General features: G+C 37.5%; 1 protein-coding gene across 1 annotated transcript in view; it reads right to left on the bottom strand.

Moving 5' to 3' along the window:
- Positions 1–1,833: 1,833 nt before the first annotated feature.
- The window catches only part of MPDZ (multiple PDZ domain crumbs cell polarity complex component), a 95,601-nt gene continuing 76,735 nt past the window's right edge, over positions 1,834–20,699 (bottom strand). Inside the window, exons 29-46 of the mRNA XM_058823981.1 lie at positions 19,968–20,059; positions 19,613–19,703; positions 19,187–19,267; positions 18,552–18,644; positions 18,385–18,459; positions 16,851–17,028; positions 15,941–16,086; positions 15,542–15,625; positions 15,242–15,435; positions 14,850–14,997; positions 11,495–11,581; positions 10,038–10,134; positions 9,581–9,624; positions 8,395–8,517; positions 7,501–7,605; positions 7,271–7,383; positions 6,133–6,256; positions 1,834–4,086 (exon numbers count right to left, since the gene is read on the bottom strand). Coding sequence (XP_058679964.1) covers positions 3,940–4,086; positions 6,133–6,256; positions 7,271–7,383; positions 7,501–7,605; positions 8,395–8,517; positions 9,581–9,624; positions 10,038–10,134; positions 11,495–11,581; positions 14,850–14,997; positions 15,242–15,435; positions 15,542–15,625; positions 15,941–16,086; positions 16,851–17,028; positions 18,385–18,459; positions 18,552–18,644; positions 19,187–19,267; positions 19,613–19,703; positions 19,968–20,059 — 2,022 coding nt within the window. The 3' untranslated portion in view covers positions 1,834–3,939. The remainder of the gene's footprint in view (positions 4,087–6,132; positions 6,257–7,270; positions 7,384–7,500; positions 7,606–8,394; positions 8,518–9,580; positions 9,625–10,037; positions 10,135–11,494; positions 11,582–14,849; positions 14,998–15,241; positions 15,436–15,541; positions 15,626–15,940; positions 16,087–16,850; positions 17,029–18,384; positions 18,460–18,551; positions 18,645–19,186; positions 19,268–19,612; positions 19,704–19,967; positions 20,060–20,699) is intronic.

The raw sequence follows: 20,699 nt of genomic DNA, 5'->3' as shown, positions 1-20,699 counted from the left end.
TTTCATAAACCAACTTGCTGCTGTAACTAAAGAAAAAAATCTTCAGTTGCAAACAAATTAATTTAGTTTGGAAAATTCTGTTGTTTTCAGCTCAGGTATATGCAGCTTTTAGAATTAATATCTTACCAGAATTTAATCTCCTTTCTACTGAGACATGAGAAGCAGTATGTACATTTTTTCCACCCATTTCAAACAATCATTTTCACAGAGAGTAGAAAGCTTAGGAAGATTTTATGTCAGGAGAATAAGAACACAGGAACCTCAATCTACTTGGGCATAATTTTCTACTAGGTGTATTCTTCTCAAGTGTTTGAATTGGATTTTCTTACCTGTCATGGTTGCCACTTCCAAGAATACAGGTGGCCAAACTTCACAAGTAAATGCATTACCCTGCAACACTGGCTATGGACTAAAACACATTATATTAAAGATCTACATGTCTGTTGAGAAGCATGCATGATGACCAGTTACAAAAGAAAAATCCACTGTATTCAAAACAAGAAAATACTGTTTACTATTAAAAATATTTACCATTTTAATAAAATTTGTAAAGAATGTGAAAACTTTATTCTAAGTAGCTTCAGTTGGAGCTTAAAAGAGAAGTGTCCTCTACACAGAAATATTTTAGATGCTTCAAACTATTTGTTTTTAAAAAGCAAGTAAAAGTGTGTGTAGAAATCTTACAAATGCCCCTTTCCAGTGTCACTCCCATTTTGAGGTAAGGCTTTCTTTGCAAATCACTATTAAATGACCTAAGTACTTCCACATCACTTGCAAGTGTCTGTCACCAAAACAAAACATCCTGACACTTAACAACAAGGATGACACTCTCTTCTTCTTCTAGGTCTGTAGAATATACAGTTTCTTTTTTTTTTCCTTATAAAAAAAGATTGAATAGATTGAAGGAAAGGGGATCAGCAATAGCTATTAAATTCCAACCCTTCTCTCAGCTGAAAATTAACAATACTACTGCTACCATAAAGCTAACCCAGAAATAAAATCTAACAGAAGAACGAACAAAAAAGCAGCCATGCCAACAATACCTCCTCACTGTCAAGAAATGAAATATATGCATTCCTATGAATCAGCTGTCCTTTGTTCAGACCCATACTTTCAAAAAGTGACAGTCCCTTTCACTAATACCACTCTAAAATTAAAGTTTTTCATTAATACCACTCTGATTACCCCTCAGCAATACATAGTTGAGAGTTAAAAAAAGGGCTGGATATCTGCCCAGACAATGGGATGGGGCCTTTAAGATGCCAGACCCTTCCAAACCTGTAACATGGTAACATGGAAAAAATGTAACCAAACCCATAAAACTTGGCAGAACTGGCCCACAGCACCTTAGAAGACTAACTCCTGTGACTGGAAAGTTGCACTGAAAACAAAATGATACAGAAAACCAAACATCCTAAGCCTGAAAAGCCTATTACTACATGGTCTAGTGCATGGCAGCCACTAAGTAGTGGTCATGCAACAATTTCCTGGCAAGGGGCTTGGGGGAGAGCCCATTCTCTGAGCCCCAAGCTCCATGGCCCACTATTTTTGTCCCTCATGGCATATCCCATGCCTGAAGGAATGGTTTTTTTAACAATGATTAACGCTCTGTTACAAAAAAGCAAGACAGTTTCACAGTTTCATGAATTTGCTAAGAGTTTGCAAGTGAAGATAACATTAAAAAAAATCAATTTTTAGAAGATGCTTTAAGGTTTACATCAAGAGTAATGCCTTTTTTCAACTATTAAATTGTTTTGAATTAATCTTTTGCAACAGAATGAATAACGCAAGCATGCTATTATAAAGCAACTAGTAACAAATCCAGCACTTCACTTCATCTAGACAGTTTGAAATTTATTAATTTAAATCCCCCATTGTGACACAAGAGCAGTAACAAAATAGCTGTACACTACTTCTGTTACAAATATAGATACTATTTAAAGTGACTTTACATACTCTAACGTAGGCATTTCTCACTCTATGCAAGGAAAAAGTACAAAAGCAAATCAATAACAGCAGCATCCAGCAATGGTACCATCTAGTTTACTGCATCTTAGCCTACCACAATAGAACTACTAGAATAGTTAAAAAGACAAAGAGTGGGATTTTTTGTTAATTCACTTACACATAGCTATCCATTTGTTAATACTATTTGAGAGACACGCCTAATACTGCTTTTGTGACCCACTAAAATGAATGCCAGTATTTTGTATTATCCCCTAATAATGGCCTGACCATTGCCTGCATTTTCAGTTCATATTTCTTGTAAATGGTAGTTGAAATAACGGCCTTCTTGCAAAAATTCCATTTTTGCTAATTAACACAAAGCATTCTCCTGCTAAGTATCATACTAGTTTGACAGGTATCTTCCTCTCTCAAAAGACTCAGCTAAATCTTTCTGCAGGAAAATAAATCATGGGAGAAGCATGCTTTATCTGTCAGATACCTAAGAGCATGGCAGGCAAGGGCAAGCAGGTTACAATCAGCTAAGTGTTTCATTGAGTGCAGTTTTTAGATAAAGTTTAGGTAATGAGAAAGTGATGCATTTATTGACCATGCTGCTGATCAAAGAAAGCTCCACAGTTGCACTGTATTTACTAGATGCTTTTATCTGTGCCTCTAAAATTAATATCCCCAAAATAATAGTTGTAGCTGTCAAAGCTCCTCTTCTGCTTATTACTGATGCAAAACCTCACTACTGTCTTACTACTCACCTCCACTGTGAGGCATTTTCAGGTCTTTACCCAACCTCAACCCATCACTCCTGGCTGTATGCCTCCTCAGTTCAAGGAGGACTCTACCTTTGCTGCTAGTGATAATGGCAGCAACACCATTAATGTCAATTCCTTCCACACTGGCAATATCCAGATATCTGCTGGCAGCTAAGCAGAGCTGCTCTGAGAGGTTTGTTCAAGGCTCTGAAGCAAACAGCTTGCAGAAATGTCTGCAGTGACCCTGTACGTGGTGTTGCACATTGGAAGAGGACAACCTTTGCTTACAGACACTTCATATTAGAAAATCTGTTTTCACCCATAAGGACTATAAAATATTCCTACTTTAAAAATGTAGTTCTTCTAATACTGCAGTTGTTGGGCATTCTCAATCACCAGGAAGTTTCCACTAGTAATGGATTTTTCAGCCCTGAGCACAAGTCCCACAAACAAAACAAACAAACACAAAACAAAACCATCATCACCACTACCAACACAACCCCCTGACACCAAAATAATGAAACCTTCAAACCCAAGCCAAGTGAAACACAGTGTTCTTTTTTTTTCTTTTCTTTTTTTCAGATACACCATGACTTATAAAAATTTAAACACACAAAAAGACAAGCAAAAAAATCCACCCAGGTCACCAAACTAGTTTCTCCTATTGATCATTGTGAAATAATATGGTCATTGGAAAGTCTGGGTTGAAAGGAACCTTAAAACTTGTCTAGTTCCAAAGAACCATCTAGTCTATTAACCATCTGCCTTCAGACTACATACATTTCCCCTTATCTCCCAAATCTCTGATTTAGTAGTATTTTCTTTCTTCAATAAACTCATTCCTGTTTTCTGCCTTCTGCTACTCCTGCAACCTCCATGCTGACTTGGTGAATTTATCATTTTTCCAACATTATTCAAATATGCAGCCTCTGCTTTTCAACTTTCTTGTGTGGTTATTAATGGCAACATTTTTTTTGTGGTGAATTACTAATAGGAAAAATATCCATGTGTTTTCATTGTCAATATAATTTCATTCCAGTGGTTTGACAGGAAGAGAAGTACTTCTAATGTATACAAAAATATGTTTAAATGTTATTTTTCTTCATTGTTGTAACACAGTCCTGTGAAGCTGAAAGAGCAAGAAGACTACCCAAACATTTCCATTCTCTTTACTATGTGGAAAGTAAGCAATATTGTCTTATTGACCCAAGCCTGTCAGGCAGCCAGTTCATGACAACACAGTCAAAGTGACTGTTCCTTTGGTCCTTTTCAGAATAGCAACTGCTTCCTCGTGAGTCACCCCTTCTAAACTCTGCCCATTCACAGCAATGATTTGGTCCCCCCGCTTGAGGCGTCCATCTTCTGCTGCTGCACCCTGGAATGATAAAACAAGTAACTGCAGACTCACACATTTCTTTTTCTCCCTGACACACAGTCCTGAAAACAGTCCAGCAACATTTTTCTTTTTCAGGGATACAGATAGAACCAATTGCTGAGAAGACTGCCAGTTTTGCAATACACTCTGCCCAGTCTAAGTTCCACATGTAGAAATTGGAACTACATGATTGTTTGGTCAACCCTGTTTTTCCAGCTAGTGTAAGATTTAAACCCTAGTGTGGTGGTTTGACCAGAAAGAAGTGGGAATTCTGGGATGTTCTGGTCAAACCAATGGGTGCTTGGATTTTGATATTGGCACCTGGGCTAGCCAGTGGGTTTTAGGACACACCTCCGAGAACACCCAGGGGTTAAAAGCAGAGCTTCGGGCCTGGGAGGTTCTCTTGGAACTTCGAGGGACCGAGGTCGGAGCTCTCCCCCGTCCAGCCGCTGCCGCTGGGCGGGGGAGGGGCAGCCCTGCGGTAGGCCTGGGCCTGGACAGACATGGGAGTGAGGAGGCCCTGGATGATGGAAGGGTGGAGAGCAACAAGAGACATCGGGCAGCCATCCTTCCCCCCCCCCCCCCTTTTGGAGACAGAGAGACAGAGAGAGAGAGAGAGTGCAGCCTGTGTTACCTTGAAATTCAGTAAATATGTGCTGGCAGCAGGCAGCCCAGCTGAGGAGATGGGGGGGGGGGTGCAGCCAGGAGTCCAGCCGCCTGGAGGAGTTTTTAAACCCCTTTGGACAATGAAAACCCTACAGAACATTAACCCTTCCTAGACGTGTGATAACAGTGAAGGAGGACGAAGGAAATGAGTGAGTGATGAAGGCCTGGACCGGAGAGAGAGAGAGTGAGAGATGTTGAAAGAAGGGAGAAGAGGGAGTGGCATTTTATGCTGGACTCTTTCGTGTAGCCATGGACAGAGCCATGTTTCCGTGGGATACAGAGACTGAGTCCAGGGGGAGAAATGTCCCAGTGCCAGAGAAGATTCAGTGTGGGTACCCCTCGGCCCCAGGGGGTATATAAAATATGGGGGGGACGGATGTCCCAAAGGTGAGAGTGTGAGATACTGTGTTTTTCTGGAACTGGACAAAGCATCCTTAAAAAAAGACAACCCTGGAAGCAGCCCTGATCCATGTTCGGTGGTGAGAGCACCGGAACAAGGACGGAAGAGGCCACCATGACACACGGAAGGACTCCTTCTCCTCTTGAGGAGCTGAAAGTCTAATCTGAAGGGTGGTGTTGGACTTAGAATTGGTGATTTTGGAGGGATGTATTGTATTGGGAATTTAGGGGGGAGGAGGAGGAGAGTGTTTTTGTGAGGTTTTCATTTTCCTTTTTTTTTTTTTTCTTTCTTTTGTGTGTAGTTTAGTAATTGTTTGTGTGTAGTTTAGTTAATAAAATTTTCTTTATGTTAAGTTTGGAGCCTGCTTTGCTTATTCCTGGTCACATCTCACAGCAGACACCAGGGAGAAGGTGTACCCATGGGGCTCTGGCTTTGCCAGGCCCAAACCATAACACCTAGTATTATAAAAGTAACATTTTCAAGACCTGCAGAACTTTTCACCAAATGGCACAAAAAGACAGCTTTATAGTTTGATATACCTTAAAAATTTAGCATTTGTGATTCCAGTTTTCTCTGACTCTCTGTTGTTTCCTAGAGCCATCCAAATTATCAAATCCAGGTCAGCATCTAAACTTCTCTGAAGGTGCAGTCTGAGTTCAATAAAACACTTTTGTATACTACCTGAAGTAAACACACTCTAAATATAAGGCAAGGGAGCTTTTCTTCCTAAGTATTACACAATTCAAGTCTCTACAGGCGGACAAGACTCTGCTGATAGGCTGAATCATGTATATTTGGGTATTCTCAATCTTTTGAAGACTGCAGCCATCAAATGCTGCAAGCACATTTGCAGCCTTTGCACTAAAGAGGGAAAGCTGTGAGAAACTGTAACAATCTTTTGACTGCAAAACCAGGCCAAGATTTAGAACAATAACTGCAGTGAACTAATAAATAGATTGATTGGACAAATTTCCACCTACCTTTGCAAACACTGTCTTCACATAAATGGGTAAGTCTCCATGGGGACTGCCATAGCCACCCACTATACTGAAGCCAAGGCCATCTGGTCCTCTGTCCAGAGTAATGGTCTTGTACTGAGGAGGTCTAAGAAAAGGGAAAAGAGTATTTTGTCTGAACTTCAGATTTAATACATATAATATTCAACAAAAAACATTACTTCTTTTAAGCTAACTAATATAATTTTCTTTCCACTACAACTACAAATACTTTTGTTATAAAGAACTGGCTATTGCAGTTAATGTAAAACTCTGTAAACTACCTAATGCCCACATTATTATAAGAAAGCAGCTATTTCAATACACAGCTCAGGGCATAGTTATGGCTGCTATGTGCCACTAATAGTAGTTAGTAGTGAATTAGAGAATTATTACCAGTATCTCCAGATTCCCTAATAACTACTTTAAAAAGCCTGTAAAGCCTAAAATAAGCTCAAATAGCTTATGCTATTAAGGTTGAATTGCTGCTCTCCTAATAGACGACTGTGTATTTGCATATATGTGTTTATTATATAGATCATTTATAGGTGTATTTCCAAACATATATTTTGATAGTAAGAAATTTTGCAATTCTACTTTTCAAAGTAGGTATGTGTGGCTAAAGAATACTTCTTCTCTTTCCCCTTTCCTAAAAGAAAAAATGCCTCAGATTTATGACAGAGTTTGACACAAAACTTGTTTACATAATGCATCTTGCAGAATACCAGAAGCAGTATACCTTGTATATCAAAAACATCTGACACTCCTGATTGCACAGCACTAGAGAGCACAATACAGAAACACAGACACAACAGTGGAAAGAGAATTTCTGGGCATATCAATTAATCCTAGCTACCCAGCCTCAGTGAAACAATAGAGGCTGTAGAAGAAATCAGATCACACAACAAGTCTACAGAGAGTCAAAAAAATTTGCAGCACAGTAAATTTCATCATGAAAAACACAGAAGAGGACCTATGGCCCACAGGTCTTATGTATACCTAACATGTTAATCATGATTAAGCCAAAAATGCCACCCACTATTAGGTAGATTTGTAAGGTTTATAGGTTGATTATCATCCAAAGTAACAGGCTACAGAGGCTGTACATTCTATAGTTACTGACCCTAAATCATCCTGAAAAATGCCAGTTGAAGTTAGTCCTGAAAACGAAAGACTGGGCGTAGGTGGATCCTGCTGCTGACCAGTTATGACACTCACTTCTCCTCCAGCTACAACCTAGGAATAGAGGTTGGAAATCAGTGGCATAAGAATGCTGACACTAAAATAGTTCAATGTAGCAGCTGGCAAAACAGTACTCAGAAAATATTCAAAATGTCACTGAGGATTTTTTACCTGCAACTCAATAGTGCCTGAAGCATTTTTTAAGATATTAACAGCTTGGGAATGAGTCATGCCCTCAGTAGATGTTCCACAGATGCTAACAATCCTGTCCCCAACCTACAGAAGAAAATGTAGAAAATCTAACTTAGTTACATAGATTTATTTGTCACTTTCAACAACAGCAGAACTACAAATGGCCCAGTATGAAGGCACGTAATTAAACATTAGAATTAGCAAATTACACTGGTTTAGTGTAATCAGTGTAAAAAGTACTGATGCTTTACAGAACTGATCCTAAAACTGTAGAAATATATGTTAAAAAACAGAGATGCATTTTGCATGTCACCTAAAGACAGGCAGACTGATGTAGTAAATTATCATCAGAGATTCTGTCTGACTTCATCTTGAAACAACATTTTCTAAGAAACCTGAGCCAAATTCAACCACTTTTGGTGCAGACTGGATATAGCGTGCATTTAAGTACAGCTTAAAAATCTGTTTAACTCAGAGCCTAAAATGTACTCTCTCTATCCTAAGCATAGGAAACACAAGAGATAAAACAGACTGCACACCTACATTTGCAGGAATGATCACTACACTCAGCAATGGCACTTGTTTATAGAATGCATGCTTCTGAACCACTTTCTATGCTTCTAACTTTCACAAGCTGACAAACTCTAAGATCCAAGACTGCTTTAGGACTTCCTTTCTTAAGTTAGCACATGTCAGTAATTACACTTTCCCATGCCACCAATCTGAGTTCCTTTTTCATCAATCCAAACAGCAAGAATTCTTTGCACAGCCAGAAGCACTTATGACTGCATCACTGAACTGCTAGTTTACTGCCTGTCTAGAGTAATCACATTACCCACACAATCTTTACAGCCTTCTTAATAATTAACTTACTCTTAATTTCTGAGTCTGAGCTGCAAGTCCATTCGGGTGCATCATGGCAATAAATATAGGAACATCTCCAAGAGGACTTCCTACACCTCCAGCAATGCTCACGCCTAGTGAATCTGTAGGGTTCTGTTACAGTAATGAAAAAAAGATTAGATTTTTCTGGAAAGAAAAACACAGAGAACGGCAGGCTTACCTCAAAAGATGGCCAAACGCCCTATTTTATGAAGATCAGAATTCCCGTGTCAAGCCAGTTTTTAAGCTTACACACTTTGCACTACCTCAGGAAAGCAGAGAGACCAGAATGGATTTCTTTCTCTCAGTGGTAGGAGAAAATTTGCTGATTTAGTTGTGTGTTTTATCTTAACCAAACTAAATAATTACAGAATTCAGCACCTGACTCTTAATGTCAGCACAGAGGTTTGAGCAAGGAAAACCAACGAGATGGGATTGCTGTCCTTAGTACTGTCTATATGAATATCCTGTTATGAATCTCCTGAAGACTAGAATTAATCTTTTTGCTCCCCCTAGTGCCCAAATGTTGAAGGGCGAAACCAGCTGCTTACCCCTGTACCACACCCAAATACCTCACTGGAAAAATTGCTATTGCAAACTGCTATTTGCAGATTCTACTATTAAAAGAATGACTGAATGCAATCCGTGTAATCAAGTGAACCAGATGCCAAGCAAAAACATATAAATATTTTGGAAAAAAAGATACAGTCTGTGACTAAGCACGCATGCATAATGAAGGTGACTGAAGTTCACACTTGAAAATCTGGCAGCTGTCATGCAAGAACCTACTAATTAAAAATACGTGTGAAGAAAAATATCAAATATCAAAAAACAGCCTTCCAACTTTGGTACAATTCCCCTGACTTTACCACAACAGAATCTGCACTTAACTCAATCTGGTAACAATAAAACTAGGTCCCAGTATCTCTTCCTTCGTTTACTTTCAACACAACTCACAAAACATGATACCATAAGTCACACTACTTTACATAAAAATATAGGCAGTGCAGATTGTACAGTCCCAAACTGAAAAGACAGACAAATTAATGTCCCGTTCCTTTCCTAAAACAATGACTAGGCCTAGACTTACTTCATGCTGTAAAGACAACTATTGAAAACATCTACAACCTATTCCTGATATGTGCCACTATCTTACCTTACCTATGCTACAACTTACCTTTTTTATTTCAACTGTTCTTAGTCCCTGTATTTCAGAAGCTGCTGTCAAATGAATTAAGATAAATTAAAAAAACAGTTAAACAAGCATTCCTAGAAAACCTTTTCAATAAAGTCATACAAATCAATATGATGATTCTTTCTGCTTGTTTGTTATATACATTTTAATCTGATTTTTATAGTGACCATCATTACATCATTACAATAATTGGATTGAAATACTTCTAGAGTAGATGAAAGAATCCATCATTTTCTCCGTTTAAATAATTTTTGGAATAAGACTGCTAAGCTCAAATGGAATAGAAAAAACCCATTATTTTCTAGCAATACTATGATCAGAAATAACTTTGTTCTAAATTTACGCATCACATAGTTATGTTATAACTATAACAGAAAGATCTCGGCTACCAGTTCACATGTATAAAATACTGAAAGCACCAAAAAACTCTACAACTTACTGGTATGCCTCTTTAGGCCACTTTCAAAGACCTCAGGTGCACCAGACCCAGACACTGGGAAACTGAAGGATGAGAGACTTCCACTTCCTTCACTGACCTACACACAATGTTAGAGTGGGATTAGAGACAAGCTTCACTGACCCAGGTGCTAAAAGTAAAACTGTAACTCACTGTATTCATTTTATTTTCTGCAGTATTTCATTTTTTTTGTGCCTAGTTAAAACTGAGTCAGAGAACAACACAAATTTTTTGGTCACTGTAGATAGCTCTTTTTTGAAGCATCATTGGACCAAGACAGATTGTACTTCTACAACCCCATGCAAATCTTTGAAGTGCTTCTTCTGAGGGCCAACAAGGTCCTGGTATTTGCACCTTCTATCACCTTATAGAGATCTTCTACTGCAAGTTAGCTACAAGTACCACAGTAAGGACAGAAAACAAAAGACAGATATCAGTACATCCTCATGTGGGCTCTCAAATGTTCAGCTACTGCATCAGCTGCAACTAAAATTAGGCTCTCCACTCAACTTGACCTGCACAATTTCCAGGATGATTTTCACTACACTTGAAGGGCAAGTAAAGGAACAACATGGTTCCCAGTAAAAATAGTCCACTGACTGTGACACACTTTTCAAAATATTCAACATTGTGAACTTCATCTTAGAATAAGATCAGCCAGAGTCTGCACATTTTCATACTATTTAGCAATACTAATTCTGAAGATAGCCTAAAACGTCAGTCCTATCTAAACTACTCACTTGAATTTTAATTATGTCTTAAAACTATTTATATTTAATACTTGATAATTTTCATCCCCAGTTCACAATCAAGGCAAGCTATTAAGGTAATTTCTAAGCTTTCAGAACCATAGCTCCTACTGGATAGAATCACAGTACAAGCTGTTATACCATGGAAGACGCTTTCAAATACAGAAATTGATTTGAGATTGTAACAATTCACCATCAGACCAACAATAAAATAAAGAGAAGTCTGACAGAAAGAGCACATGTTTCCTGCTTCTGGCATGCAAGATTACAGTAAGGACATGCAAGGAATGGAGAAATTCCCTATGGTTACTGAAGCAAAACTCCACTGCATGCCAACTACTCAGATGAGTTTAAAGTTGATTCTAACTTCTTCTCGTATTGATAAGAACTGGAGTTCTCTATGCTTCCAAGCTGGAGTCTGGAGCAAAGTCATTTCTGGATTATATTTTTGGCTGGATCTTGTTTATAACAGATACAATTTGCTAAACTGAACATAAAATGGCTACTGAAGAGCTGCAAAATTTTTCCATCTCGGATCAGGCATGTAAAAAATAATTGTCATAATAAAACAGATCTTTCTATTCAACATTATTCTTTATTTTATTCTTTATTCTTTCATTATTTATTATCTTTACTCTTTCATGATTTAACATTATTTCTCCTAAATTAACCAGTTTTATAGTTACATACCTGGCTGCTCTGGGATGTTCTCCTTTCAGAGTGAAATGGCCCAGCTTTTATTCTTCCAACCTCTAGTCTTACTGTACCTAAGGAACACTAAAGAAACAGTTACTTGTAACATATCTCTCCTCTTTACAAGAGTAAAAACTACAATATTTAAGTGACTTTCTAGAAAGTGGAGGAAGAAAAAAAAACACATGGACAGGTGGAAAAAAACCCCCATGGACTAGCAATCCTGAAACGAGTGCTTTGCAGACAGAGTTCATGGCAGGACCAGTGACACACACAAAGCACACCAAGGTACTCAATACCAAGCAGCGTACTTTTTTAATACTGGATTAATCAGTATTACAATGCAGACATGAAAATCACACAAGAGGAATAATTCTATTACATTGCACTTAATAAGGAATAGCTTCTGAACTGAAATGTCAACATATAATTTTTACAATAAAAAGTAAAACCATTGCATCAAAATCTCAATCATTATTTATCTTAGTATGACTGAGAACATGGTAATTGAACTGGAAGTTACTCATCTCTCTCTAACTTTTGAAATTATCTGTTACTCTGGATAGACACCAATGTAACAAAGAAATTTTGGACAGAAAATTTCCTAAACATCTATAGTTTAAGTGAATTTTCTGCCTGCATCTGACTCCCAGCAATAAGCTGGGTGATATGGATTGATTGCATATCGGAAAGTCCTTTCACTAGCCTTTAAGATTTTAACTACTCTATTGAGTATTCACACATCTACATAAAATGTATGTCTCAGAAGAAAATTCATCCTGCAATTAAATATTTCAAAATCAAGACATTATTTTGAAAAACTAGAAAAGTCGTTACCACAAGGCTAAGAAAATGATACTTTCAACATAATACAAGTAGTGTCAAGAGAAGACGTCGATCTGCAATGTATTAATAAAGAAATTTCAGTTTTGCTGTTATTTTGATTTTTTTCTTTCACTGGGAAGTTGTAAGAGGAAACTTCTGCATTCAATTAATTTAATAATACATGACGTTGCCTTTATTTGCCATGTTTTAACTTTATTACCCTAAAAGTGATTCATGCATTTGTCAGAAAAATCCATAGTACTAAGCCAATATATCAAAACCAACCAGACATATCCATTCAAACAAAGTTTCAATACCTCATAGCCTGTTGCTATTCTCTTAGGAATGACACTAAAAAAGATTTATTACTAAATTGCTTTTATAAATAATGTTGATTTCTCAATGTCCTGGAAAAGACCTGATCAAAGCTCAGGCAAAACCATTCTTCTCTGCTTGTATGAATCTAGTCACATTAAACCATATGGACAACTCTTTTTCAAAGTGGAAAATGGAGGAAATATGTACCTAAAATTACCACATCCTCACGAATACACAAACCCGCAAATGAGATTTTAGAATTGTGTAAAAGTAGGAGCTAATACTTTCCAATGGGACTCCTGAATAAATCAATTCACATTTAGTTTTACTACACCTTTCTCCCTCTTCCTAAATTCTCCCATTTGATAGATGCAGTAAGTTTAGTGAGGGGAAAAGCTGATAGTTTTTTTACATACTTTAGGGGATACTTCAAAAGAAACACTGCAAGAACAGACAGAATTCTCAGACCGATGACACATTCTATTTGTATCATTCTACTTAAAATACACAGGAATTTTCCAAAGATTATGAAATAATTTTCTAGCAAAATACATTTTAGGTAGTTCACGACAATTCACTCTAGATCCTACTCTCACGAATGAAAACCTAATGGACAGCTGAACAGGAAACAGCGACTGCCTACATGTGAGTGACCATGTTTTATTCCACTTACACTATGTGAATGAAACAATTATTAACAATAATATGTCTAAGGAATTTTAAAAGCCTATTCCTCAGGGCTATGACAATTAACTACAACTACTACTGAGCAATGATGAAGTACTTAAAACTTGAATATATGAATGGTAACTGGAATCAATTAGATACTTCAAAATGCTTGTCAAAATGAAACAAATTTCCCACATGTAAAGGCATTTTTATTCAGAGGAGAGGTACAGCATGTGAAGAAGAAATGCTGTGTTCTTAAATAAAAAACTATAGTGTAAGAAGGGAAAAGTACTATAACCAAATAAGAGTATACTAACAAGTTCAGTGTCGCAACATAGATCCTGTTCCGGCATTCTCACTAATGGGTGCGGACTGAAAATACAGAAATTCTCATATCCCACTGCTCTCCCCTGGGACCCCTGCTCCCCAATAAATCCAAAATTTCAAGGACGAGCTCAAGATCTGAAAAAATATACCTTTGAATCTGAGTGTTAAGAAGCATGAACATGTGCCTATGTATCCAAGAGACAGCTACAACGAGCAATCGGTAATTTTTTTCCAGTGAAACAGTTTTCCATTGAAAATGCTGACTCAGTGGAATCCTTACCATGCAGCATGTCTCAAAACTCTGGACTGACAAACAGACAAGGCAGTTAACCAGCTGGATTTCTTGGCAGACTACGGGAAATACTGTATTTCTGATTTGCAAATAGAGGAAGGACATCCGAAAAAAAAATTATCAAGAATAGGTTGGCTCCAAGAGCTGCAGGTAGTTACTTCAGCAAACTCTGAGAAAGCAGTTTCTTACACCAAAAGCTTGGTAACTGAAAGATGCATTGTAGAATTTAATGGATGCAAGGTGGTACAAAACAAACACAATAAAAAAAAAAAAGATTCATGTCTCCTAGTAGACCAAGTTATTCAGAGCCCCATTCAACCTGGCCTTTTACACCTCCAGGGATGGGGCATCCACAGCTCCTCTGGACATTCAATTCCAGTGCCTCACCATCCTCATTTCATCTCCCTCCTCATTTCTTTTATTAAAGAATTTAGGCCTAACAAGTAATTAAACTTACTCTTTTGGTTTAAAACCGTATCCTCTTGTCCTGTTACTACAGGGCCTTGTAAATAAGCTATGAAAGTAGTCATTTCTAGCACAACTACTCTGCTGAATTCTCCATCATTCAAAGTCAGTTCTGCATATCTTTCTGAAAATGCAAAACAGTTAACCAGCTATCAGTGTGTTCGACAGAACACAGTGTTAAGTTTTCAGCTGTTCTAGGTAATGATATTCTATAAAGGTCGTCTATCAGCCCCTTGTTCATTAATATATGGCTTTCTGCACCACCACTACTCCCAGTTTTATCAGGCAAAGTATCAAAATCTGAGTGCTCTAGATTTCAGGAAGCTTAAATCTGGATCCCCAAGTCATCTCACTGACATCTCAGTAACAGTCTCATCTCGGTCTGAATAAAGTTAAAGCTTTCACAAAACCTGAATCTGTTTTTCACTCTTATCCATCTTCTCTTTTCCCCAATACCTTTAGCAAAGCTGCAACAGCCTCCTGGTTAGCGTTTCGGACATCTTCTCCATTCACTGTCAATATCTGGTCTCCTTGCATCAATCTCCCATCTGTATCTGCTATTCCTCCTTTGACGATGTCTGACACAAACACACCTGTGTCATTTCTGCAAGTACACACATGAATTTTACATTAAAGTATTGTTTGATGGCAATGTTTATGGGAACACAAATAAACATTGTCTCATTTTTCTCTTGAGTAACACTGACTTAGTTCCTCTAGGGAAGACTGGTTAGCTTAAGCACAAAAATAAGATACATGGCCTTCAAGCCCACAGGATCTGAGCACCAAACCACAATGAAACATGATAAGCAAGTTGCAGACACTGAATCTCCAGGTACATTACATACCTTTTCCCAACAATACTCAGCCCAAGGCCTTTACCAGGCTTCTTCTGGAGCTCTATATTCAGCACATCATACATGTCTTCCTCCTTGTACTGGGCTTCATCTCTGTACACAGTCAGGCGAACTTTTTGGGGTGTCTGACGGAGGACATTAATGGCCTCATCATGTGTGGCATTCCTGAGGTCAATTCCATTCACCTGCAACGAAAGCGTACAATGGCAAATCATGCAGCACCTTCCAGCAGACAAATACAAAAGGCTTAGCCAGCAATGAAAACAAAAACAACCAAAGAAATCACCATGCCTCTAGTATCTGATCACCAGCCCACAGTCGTCCGTCTTTAGATGCTGCTCCTTCTTCATATACCTCATGGATAATGATTGCTCCCTGACAACAAAAACAACATCAAAATTTCATGTTGAAAGAACAGCCACCATTTTGAACCAAAAGTAACTGAAAATTGCCACTATAATTCATCAGTGAAAAAGTCAGGAATGAAAGTCAGATGCATGATGAAATATGACCAAAATATTTATGAAGCTCATTTTTACTTTTAATTTTAGAAAGGGTTTTTCCTTGTTTTTGTTTCTTTTGTGTCTTTCTATAAATACTTTAGAAACAAATGACAAAAAAATCTCTTCTATCAGACTTTATTTTCATTACTGTTATTTCACATGAGTGACACATATTTTTCCAACCAACCAGCAAAGTGTCTGCTCCTCCAACAATGCTCAGACCAAGACCAGTCCTTCCTTTGGAGATATCAATGGTTGTTTCACATCCAGGAATGATGGGACAAGTAGCTGGGTCAGAGGTTAACATGGCTGGAGTTGAAGACCTGCTTGTGTCTAAAACAACAATGAAACACCCTGGTTACAGTAACAGCATTTTTCAGAGTTCACTGACAGCTGTATAGCAGTAACTGAACACCTGATCCACAGAGAATGAGGCTCCCAATTCTCCCTCCTCCTCAGAGAAATACTATCCTGTAGTTTTATTTGCCATGCCTCCTGTAGCTTTTATGCCATCAAGTACTTGGATTATAGTCCTGACAGCCAAGGCAGATATTCTACACAACATACCCTATTTAGGATAGAACTTAATTTAAACATCTATATGATGAGTGCATTACTTGAATTATTATTAACTTTAAAGTGTCTTGATTAACCAATGACTATCATCCATCAGAAACATCTTGATTCTCCACTCTGAAGAAGAGCCAAATGTGGCTAGTCATAAATGGCAAGACATTCTCAACCATCCTTTTTTTTTGCAAAAATTGACATGACTTTTCTCCCTCACCTAAAGGAATGCCTTTCACTTAGTTCTAGACAACCACGGCAGAGGCACCTGCTGCATATCTGAGATGGAGAAGAAAATCTTTCATCCTCCTGCCTCTATAACAGGTAGCCAAGAGGTAGGTCTTCAGTATGGGGGCACAATGCTTTATTTATACATATATGAGTATGTAATCTGGAAATACCAGAAAATGCAGAAGACAACTCAGTGCACACAAAAAGGGAAAACTTACAAGCTGGGTCTTTGTTTTTATGTTACAACCCCAGTTGTAATAGACACACATAGGAATACAGACACACAAGGAAAACAATACTTTTGACTGCTTCTGGTTCTGGTGAGCTGGAAGTTGGGACAGCTGCTGCAAGTTGCATATTCCTCTTCTCTGCTGGGACAGTGCTGGGAAGGGCTGGTGCTGCAGTTAGGTTATCTGTCTCTGCTGGGTTGATTGTAAGCCTCACCACAGATTTGGATGTCTTCAGGAGACCAATAAACTGAATGACAAAGAGAAAAGCCTATGAAAACTGTAACTGGATTGTTCAGTTGCAAACCAAAAATAAAGTAGAGTAACAGTTCCGCAAACTGGAGCTACTTGTCACAATCTTGCAGGTTTTCTCATAAGGAACAAACACAAATATTGATGTTTTTTCTAAGAAAACTTTTTCCATGAAACTTTGCCAAACTATAGTAGATGACAAAATGGCAGTCTTTCAATTGTTTCTCTAGCTAAAATACTATATTGTATACCAATCATGAGAGAAACAGAAGTATTGCCTTTTAATGCTGGGTGGAGCCCAATTCTGATCTCACAGAAGTCAATGCCGAAATATCTAGTGAACTAAAGAAATGTGCAACTGTCATTCTGGAAGAAAAACCTGAAAATACTACCTGAACTATGGAAGGGAAAGATAGACACCAAGGTGTAATGCAAAATCTAGTTCAAAGAGATACTGAAGACCCTCCAAAATCAATTGCCATCTTACAGAACAGACACCAAATCCTCTTGAGACTTTACATTTCAGTAGAGATATTTTCAGAAATTACTTACTCAATCTCTGTTCTTACAAAGCTTATCTACCCCTACCTCCTTACAGGCAACTTCACTATTTCTTACTTATTTACTGCCTCAGAGATAGCAGCACACCAAAGAGTAAGATTGATGCTCTCCTAATTGCCCTTTAACGAACAGAAAGTAATCTGCTCATGCCTAAAGAATCACTTTTCTTGGTAGCAAGGTGGATGCTAGAAAAACAGCCTCCTTGATTTACTACAGAACATAAACTGAGTTTGCAGAGCTAGAAGCTAGAAATAAATTTTGTTATTTAGGAATGGAGATATTTTTCTCCAAAGGTTTGAAATACCATGCTTGGAATATAATGAGACTGTTACTACAGACAGTTCCCACGGATAAGCACAGTTTATGACTTGATTTACCACTGAAACAACTCACTCATGCAAATTTACACATATTAGTTTTACTGGTTCTAACACCTTTAAAGTGGACTAGCTATGCAGAGTCATTACTGAGCAATAATTCATGGCTTTTATCACACTACTAAGTCTCTCAGTCATCAGGTCTGAACCACAGGGAAAATAAAATCACATTCGAAGCAGAGATAGGAGGACTCATGTAGTGCATTAATGTAAAATAACAGCTGAGCTATAAATTTATTAGGCTTTAGCTTATTTCGCAGTAGTTTTCTTTTCCAGACAGTGCCTGGAGATCTTTGATTTTTTTAGTCAGGTTTAAAAATTAAGTATAGTCATGAGACCCTCACTAATTTAAGACACCATCACCTCCTACATTAAGCAGTGTGCTTTCTGTAACATTCCTGACACTTCAGAAGCACCTTTTCTACAGGATATCCCACAACACTTTCATCATCCACTGCCAGAATCACATCTCCAACTTTGATACGTCCATCCTGGAAAAACATAAAATAAAAAATATGAACTATGGATGCTACTCCAAAAAACATTCTTCATTCCTTTATTAGATTTTAAATGTATCTCACACCTTTGCAGCTGCACCATGATCTGTTAAGCTTTTAATAACTACTCCATTAGTTGTGTCTTCTTCACTAATGGCAATTCCAAAGCCTCCTTGATCCTGGGGCAAACAGAAAATGCAAATGGTTAAATATTGTGACATCAAAATGTTAGAATACAATCACTAAAGACCAGTGAGGCCTGCTGACATATCAAGTCTGAGGTTCCACAATGCACCAATATTTTTGTTTTAAACTATTTCTGGAATAGATTCTGCCAAACAAACAGTATACTGACTACCAAGATAAATCTGAAACACTTCTAAATTCAAATCCATTCCTTCGAAATCTACAAGGTAAACTGTTATTCACTTTTTACTTTGAACAATTAAGGCATTGATCTCACCTGAGGAACCATCAGTAGAGATGGTTATAAGAAGTTGGGCAAATAGAACAAAAGAATACTTCTTCCAGAGACACAAAGCAATTAGCAAATCAAAAACAATCTTTCTGTGAGGAAAACTCTGAGATCCATTCCCAAACAGGAAGAGTAGATCTCTAGAAATCTCTTTTCCAGCTTCTAGTAACTGAGAGTCTGTTTGCTGTAAGAGGGACAGCATTACAAAATTGAATGGCTATTGACTGATGTAAATTCAGTACATACCTTAGGAAGTTCCACATACTGAATGTTTTTACATGAACTTAAGTCAGAAAATGCACTCGGGTTTGCAACACTGATGTCAATCTAAGAGAAAAATAAAATGCAGCTGTAAGTGACTATATCCAACATTTTGCACCAAAACAAAGAAGTGCACAAATATTTAAAGCGAGTCTGCTCATTTTCTAGTTCCACCTAAGCTTCTAAAACTCTATTGATGGGAATATTAGACATACTTCATAGTATAGAAGAATATAAAATGAAACAAAATTTATGACAGCTTTATTAAATTTAGCAACTTTACTAAAATCTCACTTGTTTTTCTATGAGTTTCCTTTTCTTTTACTGTATTTACTAAGCAGACAGGATCCTCCTCTATCCAGAACAATGTTAGTATTTTGGTCAAATAAGAAAAACAAATATTTACTTTACCTCTTGATGTTGAAGTGTCCCTGAAGTACACTGTGAAGCCTCTACTGACTTTGCAGGGCAAACAGCCATCTGATTTACTGCATCCTTGTTTCTGCAATATATTCAGTTAAAGGATGTAATAAGAAGGTAATAGTACCGCCCCACATTTCTTAGGACAAGTTTAAGTCTGGTTCTTAATTTCTGGCACTCACAGTACAAATATCAAAACAAAAAACTACAAGATATATTTAACAAGTAGTAAGATTGTCTTCAAAAGTACATCTATGTTACCAAAATTAAAAATAACGAACGCTATGTGCAACGTGAGCGCATTAAAAATTAAACCTTTTCAGCCAAATCTTTAACCAGAACTTACCTGATAAAGATTACTTTAACTTTAGATGGTGCGCATTTGATTATTGAAGAAGCATTCTGATGAGTCCTTCCATAAAGGATTTGGCCATTTATCTAGATAAGGAAAAGCAGCAATTATTTATCAAAATATTTTAATTCCTTACACTTAAACTAATTTTTTAGCCTTAAAAAAATCCGTATCACTGACTAAACAGCAACTGTATAAAAATAAGAGTTATGTTATGTCTTATTTTCACTCCCTTTTTTCAGTAAAAATATTCACCATAGTTTGACTTCAGACTAACACTTTCACAGTGCTAAAAATGTTACATTGGGTTGACCTGGCACATGATTTATTTTCACATGCCATTGATCACTTCATGACTGATGAGGTGATTAAGCAGGGCCATGGGAAATTCTAACCATAACAAATAAATGAATTGCTTACATCCTGCAATGAGATTGCTATTCTTTATTGAATCTCAGGCACTTCAAATCCCTGAGCCAGGCACTTTATACACAGAAGTCTGAACACTGGTACATTTAGCAGAGTTCTAAACGAGATTTGATGAGGAAGAGGGAAGGGGATGTACTAAGGAGGCTTCTTCTCAGAAGGTGAAGAGGTTGATAATCCAGCTTAAGTGCCTCTACACCAATATGGGCAGCATGGGTAACAAGCAAGAGGAACTGAAACCTGTTCCTCAATTGCACCAGAACCATGCAATTCAAATCTAGCTAGACTCATAGAAACCTG

The sequence above is a fragment of the Ammospiza caudacuta genome, chromosome Z, assembly GCF_027887145.1.
Source record: "Ammospiza caudacuta isolate bAmmCau1 chromosome Z, bAmmCau1.pri, whole genome shotgun sequence".
NCBI classification, from domain to species: Eukaryota; Metazoa; Chordata; class Aves; order Passeriformes; family Passerellidae; genus Ammospiza; species Ammospiza caudacuta.
This window is presented reverse-complemented; position numbering and strand designations above follow the sequence as displayed.